The 11,065-nt window shown below is 46.9% G+C and overlaps 1 protein-coding gene across 1 annotated transcript in view; it reads left to right on the top strand.

Moving 5' to 3' along the window:
- The window catches only part of CYP2F1 (cytochrome P450 family 2 subfamily F member 1), a 27,839-nt gene that overhangs the window by 11,866 nt on the left and 4,908 nt on the right, over window positions 1-11,065 (top strand). The window contains 1 exon segment of the mRNA XM_027079611.1: window positions 10,657-10,817. Within this exon segment, the coding sequence (XP_026935412.1) occupies window positions 10,657-10,817 (161 nt within the window).

Below are 11,065 nucleotides of genomic sequence, written 5' to 3'. Positions count from 1 at the left end.
AAAAAAAAAAAAAAAAAAAAAAAAAATAGAAATCAATAACAAAAAGAGAAAAACAAACACCAAAATGCTCAGAAATTTTAAAGCATACTTCTATACAATGAATGAACCAAGTAGAAATCATATTGGATATTGAAAACGCTTAGAGCTGAATGATGAAATCATTACATCTCAATACTTAAAGGATACAGACTTCAGAGAGAAGTGCTTATATGAAAATAAGAAAACTGAAAATTAATGAGTTCAGCACCCAATACAGGAAAAATTTTTAAAATAATTACAGAGCAAGACTTTTTAAAAGGTCAAAGAAAGAAACCCGTGAGGGTCTCTGCCTCTGCTCTCAGCCAGGAGATTGCTAAGCTCGCCTTTACTAGTCAACCAAGAGTTAAACATTTTGTACAGTGAGACCACTCAGCATCCTTGTTTGGGGACCTAGGAAACAAAAGTCTGGGCTCCTCAGCCTGGCATTCAAATAGCAGAAATGAGTGAAGCACAAAACAACAAGAACAAACACACACACACACAAACAAAACAGTAGAGAGCGTCTAAGTTAGGGAACCAGAACGCGTCCACGTGCCAGGTCCCGAACTCCATGAAGACAGGGGCTCCTTTGTTCAGGACCTCCCTCTGTGTATCCCTTCATCTGCCTGTTGATTTGTATCCTTTAATATTCTTTATAACAAACCGGTAACTGGTGATCTAGTGAGAGGAAAAAAAAGTAGAATCTATGAGACCAAAAACTCCTTTAAGAAGAAAAAAAAATTGTTTAACTTCTTACAACATTTGTGACAAGCAGAATTCTGAAAATGATTCCGCATGACCCATACCTCCATATAATCCCCTTCCCTTAAGTGTGGGCGGGATGTATGAATAGGATGGCATTATCACTCCCCTGACTATGTTACATTCCATGACAAAGGGGATTTTGCAGATGTAATTAGAGTCCCAAATCTCTTGATTTTTGAGTTAATCATAAATGAGATTATCCAGGGAGGACCTGACCCAGTCAGACGAGCTTTTAAAAAGGGACTGGCTCGGGGCTTCCCTGGTGGCGCAGTGGTTGAGAGTCCGCCTACCGATGCAGGGGACACGGGTTTGTGCCCCGGTCCGGGAAGATCCCACATGCTGTGGAGCGGCTGGGCCCGTGAGCCATGGCCGCTGAGCCTGTGTGTCCGGAGCCTGTGCTCCGCAACGGGAGAGGCCACAACAGTGAAAGGCCCGTGTACCGCAAAAAAAAAAAAGGGACTGGCCCTTCCAACAAAGGATTAGTGATCAGACTAAACTCCTATAAACCAACAAGAAAAAAACCAAAAGGCAGTTCACAGAGGAGGAAAGGGAGTGGCCGATACACACATGAAATGCCCAACCCGGTGATCATTTGGAGAAAAGTAAATTAAAACGAGATATTTCACACTCATCAGATTAGCAAAAGTTTATAATTGATAGGAACAAATATTGAAGGGCAACACAGGAATCTTTATGTACTGTGGGTGGGAGTATAAATTAGTTAAGCTAACTTTGCAGAGCAATTTGGCAATGCCTAGCCTAGTTCAAGTTGCACATACACTGCAACCCAGCAATTCCACTTCCGGCAATCGACCCTAGAAAAATTCTCATAGCTGTACACAGGAGACAGCCCGACTAGAGTGTCAACTCCGTGAGAACAGGGCTTTCTTTTTTTTTTTTTTCTGTTTTCTTTGCTGTATTCCCAGTAACTACAGTTGACCCTTGAACAATGCAGCGTTTGGAGGAGCTGCCTCCTGGCAATGGAAAATCCGCCTGTCACTTTACAGCCGGCCCTCCGAATCCTCAGTTCCACATCTGCAGATTCAACTAACCCTGATCATGTACATACAGTACATATTTCCTGAAAAAAAAAATCCAAGTCAAGTGGACCTGCGACACAATTCAAACCCGTGTTGTTCAAGGGTCAACTGTAGTTAGTTGGTCCTCGATTAATACTTGTTGACTTGATGAATGAGTGACAAGGTCGTATTGAGGAAGATTCTTCTGGTTCCACCTAGGAGCTGGGGACTAGAGGCAGAAGAGGAGGTAAGTAGTGATTTGGGTAGAAATTGACAGGGTCCGTGATGGTGGAGACCGGGTCACAGAGAGAAGTCATCCCTCCCCTGTTGCACCACTCCCTAATTCCCCAGTAAACTCATCTCCTTCATCCTCTGAGTATGCACATCGTGAGGGTCCCCTCTGCCTCTGCTCTCAGCCAGGAGATTCCTAGGCTCGTCTTGACTAGTCAACCAAGAGTTAAACATTGTGTACAGTGAGATCCCTCAGCATCCTTGTTTAGGGACCTAGGAAACAAAGTCTGGGCTCCTCAGCCCAGCATTCAAAGCCGTTGAATACCCAAATCCTTCCCCCTACATTTATTTTATTTTATTTTTTAATTAATTTTTATTGGCGTATAGTTGCTTTACAATGTTGTGTTAGTTTCTACTGTACTGCAAAGTGAATCGACTATACATATACATATATCCCCTCTTTTTTGGATTTCCTTCCCATTTAGATCACCACAGAGCACTGAGTTGAGTTCCCTGTGCTCTACAGAAGGTTCTCATCAGTTATCTATTCTATACATAATATCAATAGTGTATATATGTCAATCCCAATCTCTCAATTCATCCCACCCCCCCTTTCCGCCTTGGTATCCGTACGTTTGTTCTCTACATCTGTGTGTCTATCTCTGCTCTGCAAATAATATTATCTATACCATTTTTCTAGATTCCACACACATACGGTATTTTTTCTCTTTCTGACTTAACGTCACGCTGTATGACAGTCTCTAGGTCCATTCCCCCCTACATTTAAATCCCCCTAGGGACCTGAGAGATGACCAGCAAGTGATTTGGGCTGCTTCATCAGGCCCCCTTCTCCATCTGTCTTTCACTCTCACCTCTGGGGTCTTCCACCTCCCGGAGTGTGCCTTTGACTGTCAGCTTGTGTGATAACTCCCTTCCTGATGTCTTCCTGTGTTTTTCTGATTTGTGCCCCTCCCCCACCTTCTTCCCCCTTCTTTGAAGCTCCTGCACATGTAGCCTTTCCTCGCAGTCCTTCAGGAATATTCACCTGTCATCTGTTCCACTGAGATGGAACGTCTGTGGCTGTTTGACTTCTTCCAAGTGGGCGCTCCTCTCGATTTCTCCTTTGCGTATTCTTCTGCAATCCAGCCACCATTGCTCTACGTAGTGGAACCGCTTAATGGGTAGTTCTCACCCGCACTGATGTGCTCCCAGGAGGAGGGGGGAGTTCCTCTCCGTCTGCCCCACTCAAATCCCCAGTTCCTTAAGTCTGTCTTCACTTCATCAGCTCCCCTATCTCTGCTTTCAACCCCAGGCCAACTCTCCAAGTCTATGACTGAATAAGGAAGCCACATTCCCACGGCCCTTGACCCTTTACATGCCAAAGGGAGGCTGAAGGAACAATGAGGGGGAGTGTCTCTGAGTCCCCAGGGTTGTAATGGGGGGATGTGAGTGTTCTTCTCTTCAGGGAGCTCCCTGTGCCCAGGAGCAGAGGGGAAAGAGATAGTACCACCTTGCATTCCCACAGGCAGATGTAGGAAAGGACGTAGGCTCAGGAAAGGATTTGGTGGACATGGGGGCAATTTATTCTCGCTCCCTTCTGTAAGAATCCAGGTATTAATGTCAGTGGGGTGGGTTTGGGATTCTCAGGTTCTAGAATGCAATGATTCAAACCCTTTCTAAAGCTTTCCTGGGGTGGCAAGGGGGTCTCAGAGCTGGGCTGTGCTTGGTGAGACTGGAACTCTCATCTCTCTCCACCCCTTCTCTCACCCTCACCTGCTGCTGACATAGAGGAAAGGTTCAGGACTGGGGCACAACTCAGCCTCAGGGCTGTAAACTGACACTGAACAAAGCACCTCAGCCTCTTCTTTGGAATTCTCCCTCCCTTTTCATCCGTGCCTCACCCAGGGAGAGAATATCAGGGTACCTTTACCTGGGCTTTGGGAGGCCCAGGAAAGATTAAGAACAGTTCTCAGGTACCAGCTGTTCACACTGTCAGGTGCTTTGCTAAGCTTGTGGCATGCTTGAGTTCACTGAGTTCCCTCAACAACCCTTTGGTGCAGAGACCAACATCTCCATTTGTCAGACAAGGTCACTGAGGCTCAGAAAGGAGTGGTCCCTTATCTAGGACACCCAGAAAGGGTGAGGCAGAGCTGGGATTCATGCCCAGGTCTGCCTCACTCCAGAGTCCACACCTCCATAACATCTACTGATTCACTAAACATTCCTCGAGCACTTATGTGTCAAGCAACGTGGACATAGTAGCAAACAGACATAAGTCCTGCTCTCTCGGGGTTTACTTTCTAGGAGGGCAGAGAGGCTGTAACTAGATAAACACGTGTCTATTCTAATGGCAGGGAGTAGTGAGTGCCTCAGGGAATACAGCAGGTAACAGCTGCAGAGGAATGGAGGTGGCTCTCTCTGATAGAATGTTCAGAGCAGGCTTCTGTGAGGAGACTTTGAGCAAACACCTTAATGAAGTGAGGGAATGAGGCAAGCACATGAGCCGGGAGAACAGAGAATACAGTCTGTGGAGCTAAACCCAGCTTGCATATTTTTAAAAATGTGTTTCACATGGTATTAGAAGAGTACTTTGAGTCAACCAAGTTCTGGTTCCATCACCAAATCCTCCCAATTTCTTCATTTACAATGTTGTGTTAGTTTCAGGTGTACAGCAAGGTGATTCAGCTATACATATTATATATATATTTATACGTAAGGTATATATACTTTTTCAGATTCTTTTCCATTATAGGTTATTACAAAATATTGAATATAGTTCCTTGTTTTTTGTCTATTTTATATATAGTTTGTGTGAATATGTTAATCCCAAACTCCTAATTTATCCCCCCGCCACTTTCCCCTTTGGTAACCGTAAGTTTGTTTTCTATGTGTGTGAGTCTATTTCTGGTTTGTAAATAAGTTCATTTGTATCATTTTTTTAGATTCCACATATAAATGATATCATATGGTATTTGTCTTTCTCTGTCTGACTTACTTCACTTAATATGATAATCTTTAAGTCCACCTATGTTGCTGCAAATGGTATTATTTCAATCTTTTTTATGGCTGAGTAATCGTCCACTGTGTACATACGTATATCACAATTTCTTTATCCATTCATCTCTCGATGGACATTTAGGTTGCTTCCATGTCTTGGGTATTGTCAATAGTGCTGCTATGAACATTGGGGTACACGTATCTGTTCGAATTAGAGTTTTCTCCATATATATCCCCAGGAGTGGGATTGCTGGATCATATGGTAAGTCTACTTTTAGGGGTTTTTTTTTGCATTACACGGACCTCTAACCGCTGTGGCCTCTCCCGTTGCGGAGCACAGGCTCCGGACGCGCAGGCTCAGCGGCCATGGCTCACGGGCCCAGCTGCTCCACGGCATGTGGGATCTTCCCGGACCGGGGCACGAACCCGTGTCCCCTGCATCGGCAGGCGGACTCTCAACCACTGCACCACCAGGGAAGTCCCATGAAAATTCTTTCCTTTCTAGCAAGAATTTGACTCTCATTTTTTTTTTTACAATATATTTACTTATCTGTTCAACTTTCATATGTACATAAAATAGTCTCACAATTGCTAACCCATACCCAGTGAGAAATAAATTTACTAACTAGAGTGTAGTATTTGTGTACAGTTTTTTTTGTCTTTAGACATACAATATACAGTGAAGTTTCTTTTTCCCAAAGTTACTTCAGTTAGTTCTTTTCATCCCCACCCTTTTTAAGTAAAACAGTTAGGTAAATACAGTATATAATTGGTAATACAGTTAGGTTCAGTTGTTACAGTTTGTATTCCATTTTGAGTTCCCCTACATCCTGGTGGATTTTAAAAATTTACATATGATAAAATTCACTCTTTGTGCTGCACAGTTCTATGGGTTTCGACAAATGCATAGAGTCGTAATCCTACATACTCACAGTGAAGGAGGCGTTTGAGGGACCCTGAGTCCCATTATCCCTTTCTAATTCTATAATATATAATAATTTTGCTGACCCCAGAACTGTGATCAGATGTTAGCCCAAATCCTGGATCCCATGAAAGAATAGAGTTTTTAGCAGTTTTTGTCTTTCTTGTGTTCTGACTGCAAGGTCTCCTGCCGCAGAAGAGGCACTGGAGAGGCTGCAGGAAGAGTTCAGAGAATTGTTGAGGAGCCCCAAGTCTACAGTGTCACGAGCTGCAGGGAAGGGAGACTGAAGGGCAGAGTGAGGGAGAAGCTGAGGGGTAAAGGATGGGCCTGAATAGTAGTTTCAGTGGGAAAAGTTTTTGCAAGTGTTTGGCATGGGCACTGACCAGTCAGAATGGTTGCCAGCCTTTGACAAGAGTATGACGGCCAGAGTCTACTGGGTGATTCTGAGCACTAGAGCTGCTTGTTGAATAAATGAGCTGCATATTGAATAAATGAATGAACTGTGTTTTTCATTTGTTTGTTTTGGTTACATGCTCTCTAAGCACCCAAGTGCTCCTCTACGTTGGGTATCAAGGAATAGGGGGTGTTTGGGGATAGACGTTCCAGTGCTGGCTTCACCATCCCACGGTGGGAGGGAACTCTCTGAAGGCTCCAAGCTCCTCTGCACTGTCCATGAGAATGTTTTCTTCCATGAGAACTTTTCTTCAGAATCTGGTACCTGGACAGCACCACTCTGCACCTGGGTAGGTGGGCTGTGCACAGGGGCCATACTAGATGCTATGCTATGGCAGGTTAAGAATCTGCCTGCCAATGCAGGGGACATGGGTTCGAGGCCTAGTCTGGGAAGATCCCACAGGCTGTGGAGAAACTAAGCCCATGCGCCACAACTACTGAGCCCGCGTGCCACAACTACTGAAGCCTGCATGTCTAGAGCCCGTGCTCTGCAACAAGAGAAGCCACCATTATGAGAAGCCTGTACACTGCTACAAAGAGTAGCCCCAGCTCGCTGCAACTAGAGAAATCCCTCGCACAGCAATGAAGACCCAACACAGCCAAAAAATAATTAATTAATTAATTAATTTTTAAAAAGAATTTTCAAATAGGGAAAGCTAGAATGGACCCTGTGTGTTAGATCGAAATCAGAGATATCAATATGAATTGTTTTTGAGAGAGAAAGAGAGAGAGCTCTCCAAGTTTTGTCCACTGAGGGGGCCAATAAGCAAGGATATCCCACTAGCAATAAGCCCAGCTAATACCCAGATCTTGGTTTCTAAATACCATCTTCCAATAAAAGGAATCAGGACTCTTTAGAGAAGTGGTTGATTACAGGGCTGGGACAGGGAAAATATAAAAACATTTATGGGAATTCCCTGGCGGTCCAGTGGTTAGGACTCTGTGCTTCCATTGCAGGGGCCATGGGTTTGATCCTTGGTCGGGGAACTAAGATCCCGCAAGCCAGAAGGCGCATATGTGGCTCGGATTCTGGTAGGTGAGTGAGCACAGTGGTGGAGAAAGAGCTAATTCTCTTCCGATTGCTATTTTCTCTATGGGATAAGAAATGGGACCACCAGCAGAGTGATGTGGAAGGAAAGGGTCATGGAGGTTTGAGGGAGCAGGAAAGAGTGTAACAGTTGGGACTCAAGGAGAGGCTAATTAGAGATGAGGAAGGTTCAGCTGCCCTTGGTGTGTTTCAGTTTCTCCACCAGCGTTTCCCAACTGGGTTGGACTTTGCCCCCAAGTGGACATTAGATAATGACTGGAGTCATTTTTGATTTTTTACAGCTGGGCGGAGGTCTGCTACTGACATCTAGTGGGTAGAGACCAGAGATACTGCTAAACATCCTACCACTCATAGGACAGTCCCCCCCACCCAAAAAGAATGATTTAGCCCAAATGTCAATAGTGCCAAGGTTAAGGAAACTCACAATACATCCCTCCCTACCCCATGTTCCCTCTGTAGCAGGAGAACAAGTCACACCACCAGAAGAACTCAAAGCCCCTTAAAACTCCCCTTCTCGTGAATCCCAAGTTCCCCAGTAAGGCAGTCCCATCAGGCCCCTCTCAACCCAGTTCTAGCGTCAGGGAAATGTCACTTATGGGGTTCAGGTAGATCCAGTACTGCTCCTTTCCCCCAGAAGTAGGGGTAGATGCCGAGGGAAACTAGAAATACATAATCCCGTAATCAAGCCTTCACCCCTCTTCCAGGACCTGCCCCAACCTGCCTTTCTGGGACTTAAATAATAGCATGGGCCCCACCTCCATCCCAACATATGCCTGGGACTGGGGTGTCAAATCCCCCAGAACCTCCAAGCACTTCCTCCCCCACCCCCATGGGAAAACTACCATCGTGTCCACCAACAGACCTGGGGGGTCACCAACACCTCCACCTGGCCTCCCAGACCCTTGACTTCTGGGGTTCTCTCCCCAACCCTAACCTCCAGGAACTGGAGTCCTAGCCCAACTGCAGGTTTTTGCAATCTGCCCTTCTGACCTAGCAAGGAGTTGAGTAACTGCGGCCAGTTTCTGGGGTGGGACCCAAGAGCAGACAGAGCTGGTGGGGATCTTAAGAGAGCCTCGGAGGTGGAGGTGAGGCAGGAGGTTAATGCCCCCCCCCCTAACCCCAGGGTAAAGCAATTGGAGATTTGTTCCCTGTGGACCAATACTCCAAGACAAGCATAGCAGGACAACCGAGGGAGGAGGCTGGGCCCTACCCAGATAGAAGATAAGAGACCACTTATTTCTCATTCTCTAAGTCAGGAGACCTCCCCGACTAAACATGCACAGAAAAGCTCCTTCGAGGTCAAAATGGGAAGGGGCGCCACCCCACAGTAAGTGATGCTAACTGCCCACAGACCTCTTCGGTAGAATCCAGCTTGGCTAAGAGATGCGCACGCACATATGGCAGGGTCCTGAGATAAACTGAATACGGACTCTGAGCCAGGCAAATCGAAATGATTGGCCAAAGGAAACCTGGAAGAAATAAGTGATTTAAACTGCCACAAGGGCATGACCTCTGAGTCTGCCCGTGTGTCTATCCACACGTACTGTACTTTTTTCTCCTAATAACTACTTTACTTGTTTCACTACTTTCCGTCTTTGTGGGAATTCTTTTCTGCAAAGCCGAGGGGCCAGGGGCCTTGTCGCTGACCGGTGGTCTATGGCTAGGATTCGGTGCTCTCACCACCGCGAACTGACCACAATCACTGGCCGGGAACTGAAACCCTGCTTCAAGCTGCTGCAAGGCCAAGGCCACCAGAGATCAGAGGTGTACATGGGCAGTAGCGGGGGTACCATTCACATCTGAGGTCCTTTCTCCTGAGCCTTCTGCCTGCCCCGCCCTTCTCCCAAATCCTCCTTCAACCTTAGCCTGGCTTCAGTCCTGTCCACTGCAGTCCAGCTCTTGGAGGTGTGAGAGACAGAAAGAAAAAGAGGCAGGGAGACACCCAGACAGTCAGGAGAAGATGGTGACTGAGAAGGATTACAGGGAGAAAGAAGCAGAGAGAAAGAGAAAGGGCAAAAGAGAATTAGAGATGGAATAGAGGGTGAAAGATAGAGACCCAGAGACACAAAGGGAGAGAGAATGAGAGAGACAGAGACATAAAAAGAGACAAAAAGTTTCAGAAGCAGAAGCAAAGAGAGACACATACAGAATTTCAGAGACAAGCTGCAAGAGACAGAAAAGGGTGAGAAGAGTTGTGAAAATGGGCCCCCAGAGAATGAGAAAACTTCTGCCCAGGACAGAGATCCTGCCCCCATCCTTGCCCCTTCATTTTGCCAGAGCTCTGTAACCCCAAACCAGACCCAGAACCAGATCCAGGGTCCCCAGTGGCAAAAAAATGGAGAAGATTTCACCCCAATCCAGGGCAAATGGACACCACTGGCCACAGTGAGAAGAGCTGAGGTGAGCCTATAGGAGGGGGAGGCGGGGTTCCCAAGGAACCCACTCAGGCCATCATTGCAGCTGGCTGGGAGCCCCGGACCCATGCAAATAATGCAGGAAGATGGGAGGGATTAAAAGTCACTGGGAGAACTAGGAAAAGGGGGACAAGGTGGTGTGGACAGAGATGAGTTGAGAGCAGCCCCTCTACCCCCAGACACATTCAGAGCTCCTGAGCACACATCTGGAGCAGCCACTGCCAGTCGGACCAGACCCTCCAGAACACACCCATTTTACAGATGAGAAAACTGAGGCTCAGAGAAGGGAAGTCGGTTCGCCTAGGTCATGCCTAGACTAAGAGTCCAAGCCAAGATCCAAACTATGTCTCTTTAACTCCAGGTTCAGTTTGCTGGGCCGAGCTATCATGTAATGGCTAATGCAGGAATGTGTTGTTTTCGTGTTGTTTTCCGTGATCTGTTGGGTCGTCGGATCATTGGGTGTTAGGTTGTGCTGCTGTGTGTCATTGCCAAGTGAGGTTGTAGTACTGTCAGACACTGTGTGTAATATTGTGTTGTATGCTGTGTGTATGGTGTAGTGTGTATGCTGTGAGCTGTGTTGCCGAGAATATCCTGTACGGCAGCTTGGTATTGTCAGACACTGTGTGTAATATTGTGTTGTATGCTGTGTTGCCAGATACTTTTGGGGTGTTGTTATGCTGCATGTTAGGTGGCCAGGAGCCTGTGTTCTGTGCTGCTAGTGGTGTTACCGCCTGGGGTCTGGTGTGTTGCACACTGCGTCTCCCCGACCCGTGAGCCCCTCACCCTCAGGCGAGCCCTTCGACCCCAAGTTTGTGCTGAGCCGCTCGGTGTCCAACATTATCTGCTCCGTGATCTTCGGCACCCGTTTCGACTACGACGATAAGCGTCTGCTCACCCTTATCCACCCCATCAATGACAAGTTCCAAATCATGAGCAGCCCCTGGGGAGAGGTCAGGAGGCCTAGTTCCACGGGCGAGAGGGTTGGGGGTCCAGCCCTTCCAGGGATATAGGGGAAGCAGTGGGCAGGGAAGGAATTGCGATTGGCCCTGCAAGGCCCCGCCCCTTTCTGTCTGACCCCGCCCCCGAGGTATGCGGCCCTGCCCACTCCACAGGGGCTCCACCTACACATAGCCCCCGCCCCACGCTACACACACACACACACACACACACACACACACACACACACACACACACACAC

Source organism: Aethalodelphis obliquidens, unplaced genomic scaffold (genome assembly GCF_003676395.1).
Source record: "Aethalodelphis obliquidens isolate GAN/ISIS:26980383/991018 unplaced genomic scaffold, ASM367639v1 scaffold43, whole genome shotgun sequence".
NCBI classification, from domain to species: domain Eukaryota; kingdom Metazoa; phylum Chordata; class Mammalia; order Artiodactyla; family Delphinidae; genus Aethalodelphis; species Aethalodelphis obliquidens.
This window is presented reverse-complemented; position numbering and strand designations above follow the sequence as displayed.